General features: G+C 39.3%; 1 protein-coding gene across 4 annotated transcripts in view; it reads right to left on the reverse strand.

The window, feature by feature from the left end:
- LOC119830344 (spectrin alpha chain) overlaps positions 1 to 23827 on the reverse strand; it is a 35246-nt gene that overhangs the window by 5921 nt on the left and 5498 nt on the right. For 2 of the 4 annotated variants that reach the window (XM_038353324.1, XM_038353323.1), the window contains exons 5-39: positions 23351 to 23539; positions 22704 to 22892; positions 22224 to 22394; positions 21636 to 21803; positions 20898 to 21137; positions 19928 to 20116; positions 18999 to 19107; positions 18632 to 18811; positions 18081 to 18265; positions 17555 to 17707; positions 16569 to 16728; positions 16102 to 16307; positions 15539 to 15766; positions 14913 to 15047; positions 12309 to 12443; positions 11621 to 11746; positions 11037 to 11228; positions 10367 to 10556; positions 9698 to 9908; positions 9095 to 9212; positions 8632 to 8676; positions 7651 to 7799; positions 6741 to 6942; positions 6131 to 6276; positions 5747 to 5849; positions 5323 to 5472; positions 4868 to 5005; positions 4460 to 4577; positions 3732 to 3927; positions 2871 to 3000; positions 2380 to 2573; positions 1665 to 2058; positions 1183 to 1425; positions 817 to 930; positions 220 to 367 (exon numbers count right to left, since the gene is read on the reverse strand). In XM_038353324.1, the coding sequence (XP_038209252.1) occupies positions 220 to 367; positions 817 to 930; positions 1183 to 1425; positions 1665 to 2058; positions 2380 to 2573; positions 2871 to 3000; positions 3732 to 3927; positions 4460 to 4577; positions 4868 to 5005; positions 5323 to 5472; positions 5747 to 5849; positions 6131 to 6276; positions 6741 to 6942; positions 7651 to 7799; positions 8632 to 8676; positions 9095 to 9212; positions 9698 to 9908; positions 10367 to 10556; positions 11037 to 11228; positions 11621 to 11746; positions 12309 to 12443; positions 14913 to 15047; positions 15539 to 15766; positions 16102 to 16307; positions 16569 to 16728; positions 17555 to 17707; positions 18081 to 18265; positions 18632 to 18811; positions 18999 to 19107; positions 19928 to 20116; positions 20898 to 21137; positions 21636 to 21803; positions 22224 to 22394; positions 22704 to 22892; positions 23351 to 23539 (5944 nt within the window). The remainder of the gene's footprint in view (positions 1 to 219; positions 368 to 816; positions 931 to 1182; positions 1426 to 1664; positions 2059 to 2379; positions 2574 to 2870; positions 3001 to 3731; positions 3928 to 4459; positions 4578 to 4867; positions 5006 to 5322; positions 5473 to 5746; positions 5850 to 6130; positions 6277 to 6740; positions 6943 to 7650; positions 7800 to 8631; positions 8677 to 9094; positions 9213 to 9697; positions 9909 to 10366; positions 10557 to 11036; positions 11229 to 11620; positions 11747 to 12308; positions 12444 to 14912; positions 15048 to 15538; positions 15767 to 16101; positions 16308 to 16568; positions 16729 to 17554; positions 17708 to 18080; positions 18266 to 18631; positions 18812 to 18998; positions 19108 to 19927; positions 20117 to 20897; positions 21138 to 21635; positions 21804 to 22223; positions 22395 to 22703; positions 22893 to 23350; positions 23540 to 23827) is intronic. The other 2 variants (XM_038353325.1, XM_038353326.1) reach the window with 1 other exon arrangement.

The following is a 23827-nucleotide window of genomic DNA, read 5'->3' on the forward strand; positions in this document are numbered from 1 at the left end:
GACAGATTCGAAATTCAAATGTAATATTTTTTTATAATTAAGTGTAACAGTATTTATGGCCAGACTAAGTATATATTAGGAGTAGAGAGGACTAAATCCGCCTCTCCTCTCCCCTCACATATCTATCCCAAGTCAGTTTTTTTATTTTATTAAACCACAATTTCACGTTATTTAAATATGTCCAAGACATAATACAATAGCTAATGCGTGCACACATACCGATAATCTTGCGCAGGTTCCTCCAGGTCTCCTCCAAAGCCTCCATGGTGAACCAGGTGTACGGGTTGGCGCCAACGTTGAACGACTTGATCTGTTCGTCCAGCGCCGCCAGCGCTTCGAAGTCGCTCTGCGCTGATGACAGCGACGCCTGCAATCGGAAAAATTTATTTATTCAATGAGACTACTTCTAGAAACACATTTGAATCATCATATAGTAGTTTAACCATTTACAACCAGCTCGGAATGCATGCTTTCCAAAGCGGTTCCTACAGAGAAGAGCCAGCATTAAATTAAGTTTCAGTATTCTTTTTCGGGACATTAGGGAACAGTTCACCAAATGACCATATAGGTCACCATTGTTGTTTTTATCTCATTTAGGTAAATATTATTATGATAATCAGTTAATTACCCATTTCATGGTATTAATTTGAATTACAAATTGGGCAGTTGATTTTGTCATTAAGTTTTATATAAAAAATTGAAAAGTAAAAAAAAAAAATAAGTTTATTTCATTACTTGCACGAAACACAAAACAATTTAAATGAATAAAAGAGATATTTAGTGGTATTTTTATAAATAAAATACTTGAAAGCTCACCTGGAATTGCGCGTGCGCATCCCTCAGCGCGCGAATCTCTTCGATTGAGTTGCAGCGCACCGGGTCCGTGAGGTCCTCCTCCGCGTTCTCGAACCACGAGTTGAACGCTGACGCCTGCATGCAGATACGGCAAGATTTAGAAACAAGTGATTAAACATTATTCAATACGATATAAGCTGTGATTTCGTAATATGTGATTACCTTAAAAGGAGTAAAAGGCGTAAATTTTCGGCAAAATTTAGTGAATTTTTAGTGAACGTGATCTACGTTCATCTTACTTATAACTGTAGAGTTAACTTAAGTGTTAACTTAAGAATTAAAGCTCGTGATAGTTGGAGGAGCTGTGTTTGTGTGTGAGAGGTGTACCTTCTTGGCGAAGGTGAGGTAGAGCTCCTCGATCTGGCGGAACTGGTCCTGCAGCTGCAGCAGGCGCTGCTTGCGCGCGGCCGAGTCGGCGAGCAGCCGCTGCCAGCGCGCGATCACGTCGGCGTGCCGCTTGGCGATGCCGGCGCTCTGCTCGTGCCCCGCGCCCACCAGCTGCTCCTTCAGCGCGGTGATGTTCTGGATGCCCTCGTGCTCGAACGCCGCGAGCCCCGCGTCGAACGTGTCCTGCGCATGCGCATCCGTACGCAGTTAGTCATCGGCATTTATATAGAAATATTTATATAAATATTTATAATACATTTATATAGAATTTATACAGGTTCAAATTATATTGAACGAATGAAGACGATCTTATTTAATTAAAAAACAAAAATGTACTTATTTATTATATTTTTCTACTATTATTCTATCGAGCTATAATTATCTATAATTATCGAGCTATAATAGCAACACAAACCGCTCACCTGCTTAGTGAGCAGCGTCTGCACGGTGGACAGGTCGCGGCCGAACTCGTCGGAGCGCACGTGCGTCTCCTTGTCGGCGATCCAGGACTCCACCACGTCCGCCTTCCACAGCAGCTGCAGGTACGCCGAGTTGTCGACGAGCGCCGCCTTCCTGCGGGCCGCCAGCGACGTCAGCTTGTCCAGCTTGGCTTGCAGCGCGTGCAGCCTGTGCGACAGCGCGTCCGCGTGGATGTTGCCCGCCGCCAGGAGCTTCTCGCCCTCGGTGGTGAGGTCGCGGACCCGCTCGCCGCGGGCGGCGAGCTCGGCCTCGAGCGCTTCGTGCTTCTTCAGCAGGCCCTGCACGGCCGCCATGCTGTCGCCGCATTCGCCGACTACGACCAGTTGTTGTTTTTCACTGTGTACAAAAAATATGATTTAATAAGTGTTGCTGCAATGGGACATTTACATATATTTGTATGTGTATGTATGTGTGACATTTAAATGTATTTCGACTTTGAATCACTTTTATTATAGCAGATTTTATTAATATAACTATTATTTATAAAATATAATAAATCGATAGACTTAAATACAAAAATGTTATTGGAATTTGATGCGTGTTACCAAGGTGTCATATGTGAATAACGTATCATGCGATTTTCTTTATTGCGTTTCAAAGATGCTCATACACGACCCACACGCATGAGTGCGTGTACGTGCGTGTGCGCGCGCGCACCTGATCCAGGCCTCCTCCTCGTCGAGCTTGGCGAGGAACTGCTGGTAGGCGAGCGACTGGTGCAGCTTGGCGCCGCGGTCGGCGGCGAGCGCCTGCAGCGCGTCCCAGGCGGCGGCGAGCGCGCGCAGGCGCACCTCGATCTCGCCCGCGCCGCCGCCGCCCGACGACGCCTCCATCAGCTTCTCGCCCGCCTCCTGCATGCGTCACACACAATACTTTGAACAGTAATAAACCGGGTACTGTGTACTGTGTACTCTGTACTAATTTAGAAAAGTTCTTGACTCGGAGCATAAATGTCAGTTGTGAGGCAATTTATTTTTAAAGTTACTTTGGTATTAATTTTTGTTTAAATATAATTTTTCTTGTTAAGTCAAAAGAGGAACTTTAACACACTATCACTAACTCCATTAGTGGGGGGAGGGGGGATAACTATAGAGTAAATGACATATTACATATTGATTACTTTTGAAGAACCCGAATGTTATAAATACCTGAACGGCCTGGATAGCGGGTTCGTGGCTGGCCAACTCGGCTTCAAGCCGCTTGTGCTTCTTCAGCAAGTTCTGCACGCCGGTCAAGTCACGACCGTAGTCGTCGGACGCGACCAGCAATTTCTTTTCCCTACGAAAAATATGATGCATAAAATATTAATATAATATATACTATACAGAATCTTATACCTTTAAACGAGCAATTCTTGTATATATATATATATATATATATATATATATATATATATATATATATATATATATATATATATATATATATATATATATATATATAATTGGAATCTCGGAATCGGCTCCAACGATTTTCATGAAATTTAGTATACAGGGGGTTTCGGGGGCGATAAATCGATCTAGCTAGGATTTTTTTTTAGAAAATGTCATATTCATGTTTTATTCGTGTTTTTTTTTCCTGACATCTATTGGTGAATACTAATACTATTTTGCTTCGTAGATAGCTGGACAACTGAAATAACACATAGGCACTTTTTATACCGATATTCCTACGGGATACGGACTTACGCGGTTTCAACCGCGGGTCACAGCTAGTATACACATAATATGCAATTAATTTAATTAAATGTTTTAATTAAGGTTCATGTAAATGAAATGACGTAATTATTATTTATTTTTATGAAGACTGTTTGTAACCTAATTCCATTTTTATCCTACTAAAATCATAAAAGCGAAAGATATATTTAAAATCTTTCGCTTTTATGCGTTTTATGGATGTATGGACGGATGTTTGTTATTCTTACTCGTGCACAAAAACGGCTACTGATTGGACAGTTATGAAGCTCACACATCCCAATAAGACGCGAGCCATCGGCCGGTGCCACTCACTTGATCCAGGACTCCTCGTCGGCGATGTCGCGGAAGAACTGGTGCAGCGTGTTGGCCTCGTGCAGGCGCGCGCGGCGGTGCGCGGCGAGGCTGCGCACGCGCTCGAACCGCTCGTTGATGGCCGCGCGCCGCGACCCGATGCCCGCGCTGTCGAACTGCCCGGACGACACCAGCGCGTCCGCTTGCGCGTTCATGTCTATACCATTTTAATGGATCATCATCATCATCATCACCATCATCATCATCATCATCATCAGCCAATATGTTCCCACTACTGGGACAAGGCCTCCTATGGAGGTTCTTTATTATATGAGTTTTCAACTCTCGAAAATTAAATCTCTTATGAGTGCACACCTTGTATTTATGTGCTTTCTAAGTTTCAATAATTTTGTTTTTTCCATATAACAAGATTGTCTTTAAGCAATCGCTAGTACTTGATGTCAGAACTAATACGATATGTCAGCCATCTTGTTATGACATTTTTTCGATTATATATGTATTATTATAAAATGTAATATTACTTGTAATACAGCATACTAAGGAACATTTACAATTTACAATGGGTATATCTATTTCCCATCGTACATACACAGTATATTATTGATTTCAACAAATCCGCTGGCGTGTTCATGTGCGTTATATTTGTTAAAAATACATAAATTGTATTTGAAACAATTTCTAAATTAAGTTTTTCGCTAAAAACATTTGGACATTTTGTAATACATTACCGTTAATTCTATCTTCGTGAGCTTGGATGTCAGCTTCCACGAGTTGGTGCTTCTTCATCAAGTTCTGGACGGATGCCAAGTCCTTGCCAGAGTCCTCGGATGTCAACAGACTTTCAACCTATTTAAATATAACAAATTAAGCTTTGCTTCGCTTTAGTAATGTCAATCAGCAACACTAACAAATTCCATAACTTTATAGTTACACGAAATCTGTTGTAGGTTTTAAGAATATTTTAATCACATAAGCATAGAAAATCAAACAAAATTTAAATAATTAAAATCACTATACATTGTTACATTATCAACATACGTTAATTTCAAATAACCACTACTGCTACTTCTGCTTTTCTGAGAAGTAGCCGTGCTCAAAAAAGCTCCATTCTAGTATATATATGGAAACAGGAATACCTCTCCAAGCCAAAAGTCCAGATCCTTGACGGCAGCGATGTAAGTGCGCTGCTTGTTGGCTTCCTTCAGTTTTAGGGATTTCTCCGTCGTCTTCTGCGTCAGGAACTCCCATTGGTCCGCGATAGATGCGAGCCGAGCCTGGTGATAAGAATTGGGAATTAGTCCCGAGATAAAGGAAAATAACTTTTTTGATACAACATGCACTTTGTTATTACATTAACACGACGTAAATCCGTATATAGAATCTAACTTAATTTGTTTTTAATTCAATACGTAGAAACGTGCGTAGCGTACTATGATATAATTATAGCCCACTAAATAAATGACTATTGATTTTTCGTTTCTTCTTTTCACTATACACTAAACATTAAAATTACACTTAACACTAAAATTTTCACTAATCCATTACACTTTATTAATCTCACAAATTTGCTGCGCTGAGAAGTGGCACTGACCTGCACGGCGTCCTCGCTGCCGCTGCACTGTCCGCGCTGCACGAGGTTGCCGCCCATCGCCAGCACGGACTGGATGCGCTCCGCGTTCGCGGCCAGCTCCGCCTCGAACGCCTGGTGCTTCTGGTGCTTCGATTGGATGTTGGCTGGGTCCTGAGGGTATAGGACAAGTGATTGTTGTGAATTACTTTAATAATAAAAGTGGATAAGTATTGTAGTAGTGGATTCGAGTCCTTGTTTTTAACTATAATTTCTGTCATCTTGGACGCCTACAACACTTTCAAACGACACCTCAATTATAAGCTCGGTTACACATTTTCACCTTATAATATAAATATACTTTAGTTGAAATTATAATTAGTAATTGGACAGGTGGTTTCTAACATTCACATAGATCTTTATTAAATTGATTCAATGTGATCCAAACCTTGTAGCTCTCCTCAGTGGCGAGCTGCAACTTCTCGGCGATCCAGTTCTCCATCTCGTCAGCGTCGCGGGAGAATTGCTGCAGCGTTTGTTCGTCACCCAACCTGCACAAATGTTAGGTTATTCACATTTAGATCGGTACTTCAAAAGTTAAAACAAAAGTGTTTGTGTTCATGGTACGTTGTGTGTTTCACGGTAACTTAGTTTTATATTTAAACATAAAAGATTAAAACTCAGTTTTGTTTCATTTTTCTGTCTATTCGTGACGCTTAACCAAGGTCGAAAAGTCTATTTCTTTTTTTTTCTTTTCTCTTTTTCTTCAAAAAACCTTCGTCATCTACAAAATGTGAATTCTGTAGCTAAATGATATAGCACATATACACACTTGGAGCGCTTCTCGATGAGCGCCTCCTTGAGGTGGCGCCAGCGGTCGAGCACCTGCTGCCGCTTGCGCGCGATGTCGTCCGCCGCGTAGTGCTCCGACGCGACCAGCTGCTCCGCCAGCGTTTGCAGCTGCGCTATCTTCTCCTCCTGGACGGGAACACATAAATATATTGCACGTATATATTCTCTACTTTATACATGATTAAGTGTGGCGACTATTCAACTTAAAATAACTATCAAATTCACGCCTTCGGGTTAACTAAAAAGGGGGAGTCTAGACTCTAGAATGATCTAATGAAGTATTTCTTCCTCGCTTTTTGTACGTAAGTATGTAAGTGTGCGTACGTTACATAATATATAAATAAATAAAACAACAACACACAAAGTATGTGGGTAAACTGAATTCTATATACTATGTGTTATTTTTATGTATAAAAAATGATTCCTATATTAGATTTAACCCGTGTTACAGGGGTCATTCGATTTCTTTTTCTTTTGCATAAACATGCCGTGAGCTGGTGTTATTAACTCTAACGTACTATCTATGAGGCTATACGATATACAAGTGGCGAGATGGAGACAGAAACAAACAAACAAACAAGCAAACATACGTGCGCATTGATCGCCTTATCGAAGTCCTCGTGCTTCTTGATCAGCTGCTCGACGTTGTCGGGCGCGTCGGGCGTGTCGGCGGCGCCGGGCGCGAGGAACGCCTCGCGCGCCGCCATCCAGCCCTCCGCCTGCTCGCAGTCGCGGTAGAACAGCTGCAGCTCCAGGTTCTGGTCCAGCTTCATGCGCCGCGCCACCCACGCCCTGCGGACAGAGCGCACCCTTTATATCTGCACCCTAATGTTCGTGTCTCACCGACTCTACTAGACTCGGTTTTGATGCACTTCGTACAGGCAATCTTATATCGAACTCTGTACACTTATCAAGGATCGGTGACTATATAACAATTTCGCGAGTTGATCATATTGTTCTTATTAGGACCACCGTTGTACTTTGTATGAGAGCAAGTGAGACAATTAAGTCAAATTCTATAATTAAAGCAGATTTTCACTTGTTTTTTTACACGCTGTGGCGAGTAGCACGCTATCCACGGTTCAGCGGACATACGACAAGATTCTTGTGTGCTTTTTGAAATGAAATACAATTAAATAAATAATAAATAGTAGATTTAAATTGTACTTATGCATGTGATTTCTATGCTTTTTTTGTATCCTTTATATTCCGTATGTGACTGAATATGTATTTATATTTTAAGTATTTAAATTTTTGTGGAAACTGCTGATATAAGTATTGTATAAGTCTATAATCTATAAGAGTAATTGTATTGTTTGTTTCCCAAACATAAATAAATAGATAAATACAATTATAAGCCTCGGCCAGATCGGTACAATTAGTCATTGTTGACCCACGTACAAAATGTGTTCTCCAGTGCTTCACCATCAACACTGCTGAAATGTATATAAAACACTTGTTTTAGAATTGATAGGAGAAGAAAAAAAGAGAGTTGCGTACTTCTCCAGCTCCTGTCTCGCATCGGCCATGGCGCTGAGCTTCTCCTGTATGTCGAGCGAGGCGTAGTGGCCGCCCTGCAGCAGCTGCTGGCCGAACAGCTCCAGCGCCTGGAACGTGCCCGCGCGCGCGTCCATCTCCGTGCGGTGCTCCTGCGCGAGCAAATGCACGGTATAATGTATGTGTTTTAAATACGATAGGCTTTTGCGGATTTGTTTAATGCATAAGTCCTCAAACTTAATAACGCCACCTTAAATAATCAATTTCTTTTTCAGAACCTCCTAAATTATTTTATTAATTGGATCGAATGAACATGACCTCCCGTCGATCTTAGTGAACACTAATCATTAGACAATTTATTGAGAATATACCCTCCTTTTTAAAAAAAACGTAATAATACCTATACAATTAGAGATGAGAAATTAGACTGGACTATCAATTTGGTTAAGTATTAATAAACACCAATAGTAATTTTGACAAAATACATCAAAACAAAACTGAAGAAGATTAAATTTTGTGTCCCAGCACTGTTAAAACTAGACAATTAGATATCCATTTAGAAATAGAAAGTAGAAATTATTTTTCTGGCCTGTTTAGTAGAAAGGTAATTTTTTAGAATTAAAGAAAAAATCTGTTACTTTTTTGAAGATAAAGATACAAAAAAAAACAAAAGAGTTTCTGCGACCAGCCTATGGTGCTGTGCGAATAAAGCAATGAAACAGCTCCATGTATTTCACATAGAACAAAAATGTCAATTGTGTTTCATCACTTTCTTATTTCAGTTTAGGAATGCATTCAGATGGGATTTCGCCACACAAATTTATTTTTTTAAAACAAATCAAATGAATTATTCTACTCTTTTTGCCCATTTTTCTAAATCAATTCTGTTTTTAAATACAGCATAATATTTTTTATTTACAAGCGGCCAACTCTCTGAACGCACTCCGGGGTGGTGTTAGGGTTAGCACACATCGTGCATCTGACCTGCGGCATAACGCCGTAACGCGCGTCTATCTCCAGCCGCTGAGTCTAAAAACATAGCGCACGCTTACTACACGCCCACTTCGTCCGTGCACCGCACGTATCCACTTTAACGTGCGTGCGCGTGTGCACATGGCAACACCAACACACATCACCAATTGTATTGCGTCAATTTGAACATGTATATAAAACACAAAACAGTAGGGATTCATTTTTGCAGAAAGCTGTATGTTATTTACTCGTACACATAAATGGACAGGTGGGAGAAAACGTGATGGAACATATCAAGATGTATGTATCAACAACCACCAATACATAATTTTTATTCTGTACAATTTTGAATCATTAAATGAATAGATAATAATTATTATCAAAAAAAGTTGAAAACAATGAAATATTTTTACACTTTCATACACACAAAGTCGAGTACGAAGTAATATTAAGTCGGGCTATACTACGCTCTCACCTGGTGCCGCTCGAGGAGCGCCTCCGCGCCGGTGACGTCGTTGGCGAGCTCGTCTGAGCTGACCAGCGCCATCATCGAGTTGATCCACGCCATCAGGTCGCGGTAGTCCGAGAGGAACCTGTTAAATTGTGATTTATATAACATCCGCAAAATCAAATTTAATTATTAATAACAAAAAATTAATCGAATTGTAATTGGTCAAAAGTAGACTAAATTTAACGTGACATTAAACTTTATTTAAATAGAGCAAATACTTTCTTTCGAATGACTTCATTTTTTATGATTCATATGTATTCACGGCATGTGATTTTTGAGCGATTAAGATTACAAAAGTTGAAGTTTGTTTTAGTGCGCTAATCTCCGGAACTAGGGGTCGATTTGAAAAATCCTTCAGTACTGGATACATGGACTATATGACAGAGAGAAAAAATAAAGAAAACACGTTTATACGTGTAAATACTTATGTAAGCCACTCAGAGTAATAACCCAGATTTTCAGTGGACGCCTTATACCTTATTGACAGTGGATGTGTTCATGCTCAAACTATTTATTTAATGGATATTTTATAAAATATAAAGCTGGCCGCAGGTCTGGTGAGGTCACCTCTGCAGGTCGTAGGAGTCGAGCAGCTTCTCCTTGCGCGCGTTGGCCCGCGCCTGCAGCTGGTGCCAGGCGTCGTTGATCTCGCGCTGCTTGCTGTACGTGGCGTCGGCGGAGTCGCCGTGCGTCGCCATCAGCCGGTTCGCCGTGTCGTCCAGCTGCCGGATCTTGTCGCCCAGCGCCGCCAGGTCGCGCTCCAGCCCCTCGTGCTTGCCTGAGATTGGGACACTTTTGGTTACATATAAATTGCAGTAACGATATCAAACAAAAAATCTGATAAAATAAAAAAAAAAATCTACAAAAAAGGTCACTGGAGGGGGGTCACAAGTACCGTAACTAAATTCTAAAATATAACAAAATGAAGAAGAAAGAAAAGAATCACATCAATTAGTTCAAAATCCACGTAGATATCGAGTAACAAACCGAAAAAAAGACAAACATAATAATAAACTACTATCAAATAAGTCAGTTTCATCACATACATGAGTTCCCGTCATTTTGTCCCACTACAACTGAATGATTGCAGAATCAATGAACAGGGGCGTTACCACGACGTCTTAAAGCAGTACTAATTCCGGAGTTGTATGACAGAGCTATATGTCTTCCCAGGCTTCAACCCCCCACATTGGAAGAACAAATCAGTACAGCTTCGAGGCATCAGGGCACACTCACGCTGCAGCGTCTGCACGGAGCGCAGGTCGCGGCCCAGCTCGGTGGTGGCGAGCGCCTGCTCCTTCTCCGCGATCCAGTCCTTGGTCTCGTCCACGTCGCGGTGGAAGCGCTGCACCTCGTGCGCCGAGCCCAGCTGCGCGGCGCGCTCCGCCGTCAGCTGCTGCAGCGACGACCACTTCGAGTTCAGCTCCTGCGGTATGGGACAACGTTTTATTATAAACCCTCCGAAATTAACTCTTACTTTTCAGTTATTGGAGCGAGGAATGTTTAGAGATTTAAGGGTGTAAAACATTTTAAAATTGACTCTCTTAGATCAGGTATTTTCTATTTATCCCAGTGGGGGGTGAAAGAAATACAAGCGCTTAAAAGTAGAAAATATTTTGCTAATAAAATGAAAATAATCTTTCCTTAAAATTACAGCAAAATTAAAAACAAAACTGAAATATATGGAGATGAGAGGAGCATATATTATGGATAAAAACGCTATATAGAAAACAACACCAACAAAGGGAAACAAAACTGAGAAATGATTCTAAAACTATTATTTCTTCTATTCCTTTCTTTTTTTTCATTCTCGACTATTTAATCACTATTTCTCTAATCTTCACCATACTAATATTTTATCATAATACAATTTTTTTTTTAATCTCAAAAACCCGCGTGCTCCAACCTGCATCTGCGTCTTGATCTTGAGCGCAGCCTCCGTCTGGCCGACGGTCATGAGCTGCACGGCGATCTCGTTCATCTCGGCGAGGCGCACCTCGTTCGCGCGCAGATCGTTCTGGAAGTCGTCGAACTTCTTCTGCATCACCTCCACCTGCTCCAGGTCCTCGCCGACGTCCTGCACTTGCGCGTGCATCTCCTGCAATATGGGTATCCTTGAGTACTATGCTTGTTTTGTCGGTCTACTTTCGTACTTCTTATTAGAAAATAGATTAAATAAAAACAAACATAGATTGTTGTCTTTGTTTGATCAAAATTAATACAAAAAAAAAGGAAAAAGAACAGAGAGTGTAGTTAGTAAACAGATAGTGCAGCATTGACAATTTTTTAAAATACCATAGACTACAAAGAAATATTTCTCATGACTACAAAATAATATCAAACTTAACTTTCACAATGATTAAGATTTAATATCAAATATTAATGTACCTAAGAGGTACAATGAACAGCCTAACATCTAAGACCAATCCCCACCATCCATCATCGCTGATCCTCCAACCCGCCCCATAATATCCCCAAACGTAGAATCACCTTGTCCTTGATCCAGGTGGCCAACTCGGCGGCCTCGCGCACCAGCACGTACGCCTTGACCGTCTCGTTGAGCTTGTTCTGCCGCTCCCGGGCGAGACCCAGCAGGTTGTCATATTGTGCCTCGATCTGAATGAATAGATCAAAATAAATATTATTAAGGCAAATAATAAATTTATTTCTAGAAATCATCTGAATGCTAAAGATATCCCGTTCTGAGAATTGTTCACCTGCGAATTCTTGCTGAAATAGAATATTTAAAAGTTTGCATACAATATTAGCGATCGGATATGTTGCAGCAATATATTAGTGTCTGATATTTATATTTGATTTAATAATGAACATGACCTTGTTCTATTTATAATAATTACCGTGTAAGCAACGAAATACGATCATAAAATGTTGCTTTTCATAATAGACAGTATACAGATTAAAAATCAAGTTTCTCTCTTGTACACTGTCTAAGTGTATCCTAAAATGTCCGACTCTAACAAATCCAATTATCATATTAATTAAGTAAGATAAGTAACTGTACTGTACTGTAGATAAATAAATTTAATAAAGAAATTGCGTTTGATTTTAGTCACAACCAACCAATAACTTGAACTTATATAATAATTTCTACTGTCATGACAAAAAATACACATATGTCACTAATAACTATATGTACGACGAAAGCCGATAAGCCGACCTGGTTCTGTCTAGCGGCGATGGAGCTGGAGTCCGCGAGGTTCTGCTGGCTGGAGGAGAGGCCAGCTTCGATCTTCTTCACGTACGCAGCAGGCACGAAACCTTGGCGATCGTTCACTTCCACCTTCCACCAGTCCTGGGTGACATTTGACATATTGAATAAAGTGTACGTGAGTAGTTATCGAAACAATATCAAAATGTCAATTTAAAAGTGGGAATATTTGTGTCTGATAATTTATTTCCAACTTGGTATTTTTAACAACAAAACACAACTGCCTTCCAATTTTCAGGACTAGACCAAGTTTTAATGAGAGTACACGAGAAACACCAGCTTTCAAATAGAAAAATAGAAAAAGAAAAAAGGTTCACCCTGTCTAAAGTTCCGAGGCAAAAAAACAAAAATAAAATAGAATTGAAAACCTTCTTGTTTTTTTGAAGTCGGTTGAAATTTATTTTACTAGCTAAGCTTTCGCACGCGTCAAATTCGTCAAATATATATATACATATATAAATAGGGATAAAGCCTATGTCTGGCTCATGGTTTTGAACAAAATTATTTGTAATGCTTAATTTTTTGAAATAAACTATTTTTATTCATTCAATTCAAAAGCAATTGCTGTCAAATTAATATTTCCTCGCTCGAAAGGCCCACATAACAAGGACCGTGGCCTAATTAAAACCGATGTTTGTCACAATGACTGTTATGTAAGATAGTTGTTGTTCAACCAATCATATCACTTACTATAAATATACTTTTTATATATCAAAAACAGTAACAGTGTATAAAACTCACATTAATATATCTCTTTCTTCTATTATGAACGAACACATCACACACAAGAACAAAACACAACCAGCTAACTATAATCATATTTTGTAAATCAACTTTTTCAGATATTCATATAAATATTTAAATTTTAAGTCTCCCCTTTTCATAATATTCGTTCGCGGTCGGGCGTTGTCGAAGTTTCAGTATTATATGTTATGACTGTATTATGTTCCGTGTAAGCGGTTTTAAGTAGATTCAGACGGTTTATTTAGAGTAGTAATTCCATATTTTTCTTTCTTATGTATAAACTAAAGTCTGATTTTGCTATTTCACATCAAAATTCACAATTTTATCTGTAAAACAGTCTCAGGAGGAACAGAAAATATGTATATTGCTCTTGCCCACAGTGAATAAAATATTCTTATGTAAAATTCATGGCGGACTGTGAAAACAGAACAGTATTTACACTGAATAGTACGCACTGCACAACGAAACACGGCGCTGCGGTTTATTTATATGATTATTATTCTTACATCTATTAATATTTGATAATTTTCATTTTATACTTAAATTGTTTAAGTTTCAACAAAATAAATTATCAACACTATTATATTAATCCGATCAATTATGAATTAATAAAAATATATATAATACTTTTTGATCTTAAACTTTAAACAGATTGGTAATTCTAATTACATTAGAATTAATAAACGAACATTTAAGAATATCACATTGAATAACAGATTTTTTTTTACACTAAGCATACACACATTAGCTTATTCCGTAATTATAATTATAATCAAATAATTGTTATCACTAGGCAAGTCTTATATTTAATGACGCAACACGTGCGCGCTTCCCGAATGTTATATCAGTACTGCTTTATTGTTTTATATTATCAGATAAAACGAGGAAGTTTTTTATACCATGTAATAAATATTGGAATAAGATTTAAATCATGTTGGATTTATGTGAACGACAAATATAATTGAAGTACTCATTTGTAATTAAAACATAACTTTGAATTTTTATGGATGTGAGACTATTTTATATACGATTTCTAAAACAAAATATAGTTCTTGCAGACCTTTTCTACACTTTCGGACTGTTATATTAATAAACTAAATCTAATTAAGCTTGCCTAAATTAATTCTCATAAAACAAAGTACCATATCGGATAACTAATCATCCTTAGTAATATGAAATAATAACTAATTATTTACTGCGATTAATACAGATTGTTCAGATTGTAAATCATAAAAACTTTTCACCATCCATATCATCAACAACATCATCAGTAGTCAGGCACCCTATGCTAAAGTAAGTTTTACACTGAATACTAGTTTGTAATTAATCATATTAAAAATACTCTTATGCATTGCTTAGAACAATGACTACTTAAATAATTGTGGACTCCCAAAATTATTTAAGTAGTACGAGTACGCTTCGGCACGAATTGGGCCAGCTCGCCCCGGGAAAGTACCAGACCCCCACAGAAGACCGGCGTGATATAGCATACGGCTGTGTTTCGTTCGGTGAGTGGGGGAGCCGGAGGCCCATATCCCTTTCCTTACCCTTCCCATTCCTTTCCTTTATTCCTCTAATCAATCCTTTCCTAATCCCTTTCCAATTTGAAGTCGGCAATCCATTTGGAGTGGCGAAAGGTCTGCAAACGACGTTACGCCTCCCAAATGTTCATGAGCGGTGGTAGCGCTTACCACTTACTTCCTTATCCCTGACCCCTTAAAACGCGGCCATTTATGCGCGTCTGATGGGCGTTTGTGATCACTGATCATAAAACAATACAATGCCGCACAAACAGACGGACACACGCACCTTGTTGTTGGAGTTGAGCAGGGTGAGCACGTCGCCGCGCTTCATGGACACCTCGCGCGGCGACTTCTCCGCGTAGTCGTACAGCGCCACCACGCACTCCTTGCCCGACACGTCCACCACGGGCGACTCTTGTTGCTGCACACCGTTATATACACCTTGTTATATTTTCATCTTCATATAACGAAGCAGGAAGACTTTTTTTTTTTTGATAAGTCCAAATCCAGCATGTTCAAATGAAAACAACAACCGGAGAACATACGAAGACGATGTTTAATCTATTTATTACAACAAATTTTGTAAAAACACTATGTGCTAATACATAAAGTGGTTTTAAACCAATTCAATTTTATCACTTTTGTGTAGACATTGAGCACTAATTATTAATTAATTTTAATACAGTAAGTGCGTAACAACAACTATTTAATTTAATATTAAAACTGTTGAAATCCTCACAGCAGAATGTTCGAAAAACGGTTTTTTTCATGGGCGGTGTTGATCGCTTCAGGCGAAAGACCATCAGGCGAACAACCAGCACAGCGTTTTACACGTGAAAGAGTAACATACATATATCCTTCCTGGACAACTGTCGCATTTCCAATCTCAGTCGGATAAGCACCAAAACTCACCCGGCACGAATCGGCCTGTTCCCTCAGCGCCTTGATGGTGTTCCCGAAGGCCTCGAGGTCGGACAGCAGCGCCTCGTGCTTCTTGAGCAGCGCCTCCGAGGAGTCCTCGTCCTTGCCGTAGTCCTGCGTGTTCGCCATCGGCTCCTTCTCCCGTATCCAGGACTCCGCTTCGTTCGCGTCCGCGAAGTACTGCTGCGCTTGCAGCGAGTCCTCGAGGTCTTGTTTGCGCTGCGGGGTGAAGGTTGGTTAAATCTACATTCGATATATATGATTGTCCACACTGCGCACCATGTGCATCTTTGTCTCAATCATAGAAATATTCTGCTTATCCAGTCTCTCCTGGTATATCTATCTCATTTACAATGTCTGTAATGTCCTTAATGGATGGAGGAATTTCAATTTTTTTTTAGATCCTTAAGTTATTGTATACAAATTGATTCAATATTTTTTCATAATACATCAAAGTACAGTTATTCTGATCCTGTCATAACCAACTTTCGCGTTCCTATAACAGTACTTCTGCCATCAAAGTCTAACACTGATTCAAACATCTCTCTAATGACCTGCAGCGCCTTCTCGTGCAGCTGCGACCAGGTCCTCTGCAGCTGCTGCAGCCGCGCGGCGATGTCCTCGGCCGCAAAGTGCTGCGCGTCGATAAGCGCCTGGCCAGCCGCCCGCACGGCCTCCACGCGGGCCTCGTGCTGGCCCATCTCGCCCATCACCGCTTGGTGCTTCTTCATCAGGTTCTGCACGCCGATTAGGTCGCGACCTGGGTGAACAGTGGGGTTCAAATGTGCTATTTGTATTTGTTTATGATGCTATACAAATTATCAGATGATAGTTGTATAAAGCATTCAAAAAGCTGAAGCTTTAAGGACAAGTTATTAAAAAAAAACTTTCTCAGCAAATGTATTAAGAAAACACAATTATAATTAGCATTTACATTATTTCATGTATGTATAATTTTTCATGTATTAGATGTGTATTGTATTTATCAAAAACATAGTTGTAAACTGAATGTTATATCTACCTCTGTTAGTAGAAGCGATGATGGGTTCCTTCTCCCTGATCCAGGCCGCCTCATCGTCCAAATCGCGGAACAGCTGTTGCGCTTGCAGCGAGTCCAGGAGACGGCGCTTGCGCACCGCCATCGGCTTCTCGAGGGCTGCGTAGCGGGCTACCAGCGCTTCCTGGATAATTAATAAAAAATAGGATGTTAAATTATGTTATTATCATAAATGTAATTTGATTTCAATATTTAAATGCATCAGATCGACTTGACTCATAATGACGTTCATTGACGTTCAAATATTGTCCAAATAAAAACTATGCATGCACTTGCATTGGGCAGTCTTCTGCAGGTCTTTAACAATGGACTTTGAACATAACCACATCATTAATTAACTATTAAACATTTTTAATAGGCGATAGCTTGTTTATAGTGTGTCAATAATGCATTGAATAAAATTAAATACGCAAATAATCTTAAACGCATGCCGAACTTTAAAATATTCTGCGTAGTTTTGTGTTAATTTTTACAGTAAAGTATTATTTTGTTTTTACAGTAAAGTATTATTTTGTGTTAATTTTTACAGTAAAGTATTATTTTGTTTTAATTAAAAATTAAAAAATCTTTATTACTTTAAGATAGACATAAAAATCAAAAGTAATACGCACGTGTCTAAGTCGTGTCGTAATCTACTATATAAAAATAAGTCGGGTTTTTCTTCCTGACGCTATAACTCCAGAACGCACGAACTGATTTCCACGGTTTTGCATTCGTTGGAAAGGTCTCAGGCTCCGTGAGGTTTAGAGCAAAGAAAATTCCGGAAAAATTTCAACAGAAAAGCGGGAAAAACGAAACCATCTGGTGGCGAAACGGAGTTCGCCGGGTTTGCTAGTTTAATTTATAAAACTATTCAAATCACTTATTATTAAATAAGTGCAATCGAAACGGCCAAAAAGCGTACTTTATAACGTAAACACACCACAAACGAACAGTCACAAAGCACTCACGATCTTATTGCGAATGTTCTTGGCGTCGAAGTGGCCCTTCTCGATGAAGGTCTCGGCCTGGCTGCGCAGCGCCTCCACGCGCTCGGCGTGCGAGCTCACGTCCGCCTCCAGCAGCGCGTGCTTCTTCTGCAGGTTCTGCACGCTCGTCAGGTCCTGATGGTGGAGCGGAGGGATGCAAGTTAGCAACAAGAAATGCTAAAGTGAATGGGGTTAAAGCATGTTTTTTTTTTGCAATGACTTACAGTAGGACAGTACATTTATATTTAGTAAAAAAACTTTTTTTCCATCTTTGCACTAGGCTGCATCACTAATCATAATGGTAAATTAAAATAAAAATGTTATTTTGTTACTTTTAGATCCTTTTATAGACAATAATGTGAGAAAAGAATTTGAAATTAGTAACACAATTTTTTTAACATAATCTTTAATTCAGTCATTTACTGAAATTGTAAAATTTCTTTACTTTATTCTTGTGATCAGCCGTTCTAGAATTTCCCCGACCCTCGTTTCCACTACCCCACGGTACCTTGCCATAATCCTCGCTCAGCAGCTGACCCTCCACCTCGGAGAGCCACAGCTCGATGTCCTCAGCGGCGCGGTTGTACTGCTGCTGCGCGGCCGCCTCCTGCAGCTTGGAGCCCTTCAGCTCGGACGCCTGCACCAGCTTCTCCCAGGACGCGCCGAGCTCCTCCACGCGGGATGAGATTTGTGCTGGATGGTGGGGTTAATTGAACATTTTTAAATCCACTGTTAAATCAAGTGCCGCTAAAAACATCAGTCCGATAACAGATCTAACACTTAATATTTGCATCCGATATTTGTATGCAAATTTCTGGCTAATGTGAGGTAAACTTCCATCTGTTTGTACACATAAAGAAAAATTAAAGAGATATTGTTTATTTATGTATTTTAATAGGCGTTTTGCGTTACTTTTAAACTTATATCCCGCTAAAATATCATATGACGATTTTGAAAACATTAAGGGCAATTTCCGTAAACAATAAATAGCAATTGCATAAATTCTACATTCATACCAAACGCACACATATCAAATAATTAATTGAAACAAAAACTCACGTTTCGCGAAGTGCTCCTGCTCCAACAGCTTATATCCCGTAGCGGTGATCTCATCAACACGCGGCTTATTCGCCAGCAGCTCCTGCTCGAAGTTCTGGTGCTTCTGCACCTTGCCGTTCAGGTTCGTGGGGTCCAGGTACGAGTCGTCCGTCGCGAACTTCAGCTTCTCGTTGATCCAGCCTGAGGGTGAAGGCGATTGTGTATGTTAGTTTCATTCGTCTTTGGGAACATATATTTTTTCATAGATTTATTGACGTAATTGAATTGAAAAAGACTAAGTATATTGTATTTTCATTCTGAAATGCACAGTGAATTCAAAATTAGTCTTCCAACTTGAATGACAAGTGTAATGAAATGATAGACAGACCTTTGGTCTCATCGCAGTCCCTCTCAAACTGCTGGTACTTGTAGGCGTCCTCCAAGAGCGCACGGCGTTGGTTCGACTTCTCCAGCAGAGCGGCGCGACGTTCCAGCAGCTGTAGAAATATTCACATTTGTAGCAAATCATGAAATAATAACCTTTAGTTCATGATACATATAGATTTACATTAAATAGAGAACACAAATTATTTAAAATAAAACCTATTTAAAAATTCATTATCAAAATAATTATGTCGTCATGAACACTTCTTTATTCATAATAATTCTTCATTCAGTTTTTAAAGTGAAGGTTTAGGCCTCCTCCAAATAAAGCAGTGTTTTTCTATTTTGGGTTGTTTCCTGCCATTTACGGTTAAAGACATTTATTTCTCTAAAGATTACATTTAAATCACTTACAGAGAAATATACATTTTTATTACATCATTTTTACTCGCTTAGCTTTATAAGTAGGCCTAACAAAAGAAAACAAACTAAAATAACAAAATAAATTGATGGTAGTTTCTACTTCTCATACATAAAAAGTAAACCAGTGACATTCCAATACATATTCATTCTAACACTTGTGTCCTAGCTAAAGATGAGCTATTCATTAGATATAAATGATTAACTTTTATTTTTACAATTTCTTTTTTGTCTCCATTTGGAGCCTACAACTGACATACAGTATGTATTATTTTTAAACACTGTTACTTTATATACTGTTTTTAAACTTTGACAAATCAATCAGTATTCTAATTCGAACATTTTGAATAAAACACATGAAAATACTAAGTATTGTAACATACTGAGATTAATTCATTAAAGTTAACAGAATGCAGCACATGTTAAACTATTACATTAAATAATAAGTGGAGGCTATGAAAATAAGTAATTTCAGACAAAATGTATGTACATATTATTGTTATATTAGATTACCATCTCTCTCCGCTGGGCCACATCGTCAGCTGCATAATGTTGTCCCTCAATAAGCTTGGTGGCAAACTCATCTAAGGCCTTGATCTTTTCTTCTTGTGCTGCGAGTGACTTCTCAAAGTCTTCATGCTTCTTGAGCAGAGCCTCCACGGAGTCTAGGGAATCTCCAACGTCTTCGTTAGCAAGGAAAGCCTATAAAACAATTTATTAATTGGTAGATGTACCAACTTTACATGTCAAATTAAGAAAAAAAAAATGGTTGCCTGTAAAGTCGGTTTTACGGGCGAAGATTTTACGTGACAACGTCTTTTTCTCGGTAGAATATTTATTGATATGAATATTATTAAATTGCACAATAGGAACAAGGAATTGAATGAAAATAAGAATTGCACAAATTTTAACTATAGAAAATATATTTTGTTTACTAAAAAGACAGAGACAGAGACACAAGCACGCGCCGATTCAATGCGCCTAATTCCCTAGTGCTGCGCGCGCGGCGGACCGATCATAGTTCGGTGACTCATCGTAACGTTACCGGGCGTTACACTTTTTCATGAGTGACTCCGAGCCGCAACCTAATTTAAGACGTTGTCACGTCAAAAAATTATATGAATCAATTGAATACAAATTTTGTTTGCAAATATTTTCTTTAAAAAGTGGTAAATAAATAGCTCATTAATTTATAAACATGTATAAACCTATGTTTAACCACTGAATCGATTTAGATGTAATTTTGTACAGAGATAGTTTTAGACCAGAGATAGGACAGAATAGTTTCCAATCAACGGAAACAGGATTTACGCGGATGAAACCCCAAGACTGTCTATCATTCTCTTTGACTATGCTTAGCCCGCTTTATATATGGACATACCCTATGTCATGGTTTCCAACTAGTTTCAAACCAAATTTCATCCAAATCAGTTCATGTATCACAAAAGCGTGTGTAAGTGCGATGAGTGGGAAGAGGCGTCACCTCCTGCTTGTGCATCCAGGCGTCCGCCTGCTCGGTGTCGCGGTAGAAGAGCTGCAGGTCCATGCACTGCAGGTAGAGGATGCGGCGCTGCTCCCACAGCGCGTGCAGCGCGGCCGCGTCGGCGCGCAGCGCGTCCAGCGCGGCCTGCACGTCGCCGGCGCCGCGGTGCCCGCCCGCCACCAGCGCCTCGCCGCTCGACGCGCACGCCGCCATCACGTCCTCGCGCGCGTCCATCTCGCCCTGTTACACATGTTACATCGTCGTATTAGATCTCATAACATAACATCACTTTTATTTATTCAATTAGAGAAAAATAAATAACTAGCTAGTTTCACCCGCGGCCAATAGCGAGTATATCCAAAGACAGTTTGATATATTTTATTATGCGTATTTATGTTATTCTTATTATAAGCTAAAATTTTCACTTTTTATGCGATTTCTAAATTCCTACGAATATTCAGAAAAATTTTAGCGCCATAGTTCTTTTTTACTCTTTTCAATCCTGTTTTTATCACTTTCAGTTTTTAAACAAACTTTACCATTGAAAGAGTGACATAACATGTACTAATTTTTTCAATTTATAACTTGTTCAACATAGCAAGTGAATTTTCTAAAATCTTTAAGAAGCAGTTATATGTATTTTTAAAACTAAAGAAATTAAAAATTGCTATATCCATTATTTAAAGCACCTCCAGGGCCCGTCTACAATTTCCACCCCATATACACTAAGCTGGTCACCTTGTGCTCCTGGTGCCTCTCGAGCAGCGCCTCCGCGCCGGGCACGTCCTTGGCGAGGTCGTCGGCTGCGATCAGCGCGCGGATGTCGCTCATCCACGAGACCAGGTCGCGGTAGTCCGCCAGGAAGCGGTGCAGCGCGTATGAAGACTCCAGGGCTAGGCGACGTTCCTGAGAACGGTTTTAATGACTAAATATAATTGCAAGGATATGATAATTTTTTTTATAAATAAACACTTTGAAAAAGAAAAATACATAGATAGAATGCAACCATAGAGTAAAGAAAAAAATCTATTAAAGTTTAAAGAACAGAAGTTAAAGATTCAAGTATGAATAGAAAAAATTAAATAAACTACTCTAACTAACACTAAGATTGAATTTGATTATTCCGATTTCAATAGTGATTATGTGAAATTTCATATAAACAATAAATATTTACAATTAATATGTAAAAATTATAAAAAAGTATATTCATTTGTATATAAATTATTGAGTTTATTTTGTATTCAAACTCTTCAGAATTCCAACTATAGAGTATTTTATCTTAGTATGAACAAATTGAAAGCCTCCTGCTACGACACCACTCCTCACCTTAGCTTTCTCGACCAGTCTCTGCCAAGCGTTAGTGATTTCGTCGCGTTTGCTGTGGATAGCAGTAGCATGGTCCCCGTGAATAGCTGCCAGTCTTGCTGCCTCCCCGTCCAGCGTGGCCACTTTGTCTTCCAAAGCGGCCAAGTCGCGCTCGACGCCCTCGTGCTTGCGCTGTGAAAACGATAATAAATGAAATATGTACTCTCATGGTATTCATATGTACTGAAGATGAGTTTAAAGTTGATCAAATTAATTGATAATTTTATTATATATTTAAATATAAATTTTACCACGTATAATATAATGTTGTATTAAATTTTATAAAACTTATAAATGTGGTTCAATTACTAATTAATTCATCCACAGAAAGTGACCTTTTATCACTACTTGCTCTTTACTTTTCAGCAACATCTATATTTATGTGTTTATTCCCAAAATTAATAATTAATAATGAACAGTATACGCAAAAAAAAAATCAACCTGCAATGTCTGCACGGTGGCGAGATCCCTGCCATAATCATCGGACCCCAGCACCACATCCTTCTCCGAGATCCATGCGATCGTCTCATCAGCATCCCGGTTGAAGCGCTGTATCTCGTGCGCGCCGAACAGCCGCTCTTGGCGCATCAGCGCCATCTGGCGGAGACGCTGCCACGCCTCGTTCAGCTCCTATGGTTAAAATACAGGTATTATATAAAGCTAATAAACGTGGCCTAACTAAAAAAGTGTGTCTCGGGATGCCCAACAGAAGTGATAAATGAAAAAAATAAGTTTATTTGAAACAAAAAAAGAATGAATACACTGCAGACATTAAGTTACATGAATAATGTAGGTACATTAGAGTTTTATAGCTTCTTTTTTTAAACAATGATCCCTGTGCTAGGTTAAAACCTGTGTTAAAGGGTTCATTCGTCCGTCCATATATTGAGACATACATATTATTGTTTTGAATGTACTTTATACTATGCAAGTGATAACTCCATCTAATCTAATTTAATGCATGAGAAAAAGAGAAGCAGACATGGACTGGTACCGCAATGCGTTACGTAACGAATCGGTTCAACCTCCCATAAGAAGTTATAGAAGTAACCAACTACACCACCTATAGAACAAAAGGCAACACTCACATCCTTCCTCTTCACAATGGTCTCCCTCTCCGGGTGTCCCTCGAGCACGAGCCTCTCGGCCAGCTGGTTCACTTCGGTGACGCGGTACTCCTGTGCCGCCATGTCCTTCTGGAACTCGTCGAACTTGCGCTGCAGCACCTCCACGTGCTCCAGGTCCGAGCCGAACTCGTCAGCGCACACGAACGTTTCCTGGTGAATGAGTGCAATTAAGTCGAGGTTTTTCGTAATACGTTTTTTAAATTCTATTTTCACTTATAATTCAGGGATTGTTCTGGTTTTACGTGATAGTTTTTATGGTGAGAATGTTACGCGTTAGGTTCCACAAAGACCTATAGATGCAAGGAATAAAATTGAAAAAGATTCCATCTAAAACGAGTGTTAAGTGTAATTGTGATTGCAACAGTTTGCTAATTATATGTATTGAATTACTAAACATACACTGCATAAAACTTACATATGTTATTACTTACATACATT

Source organism: Zerene cesonia, chromosome 11, assembly GCF_012273895.1.
Source record: "Zerene cesonia ecotype Mississippi chromosome 11, Zerene_cesonia_1.1, whole genome shotgun sequence".
Lineage (NCBI taxonomy): Eukaryota > Metazoa > Arthropoda > Insecta > Lepidoptera > Pieridae > Zerene > Zerene cesonia.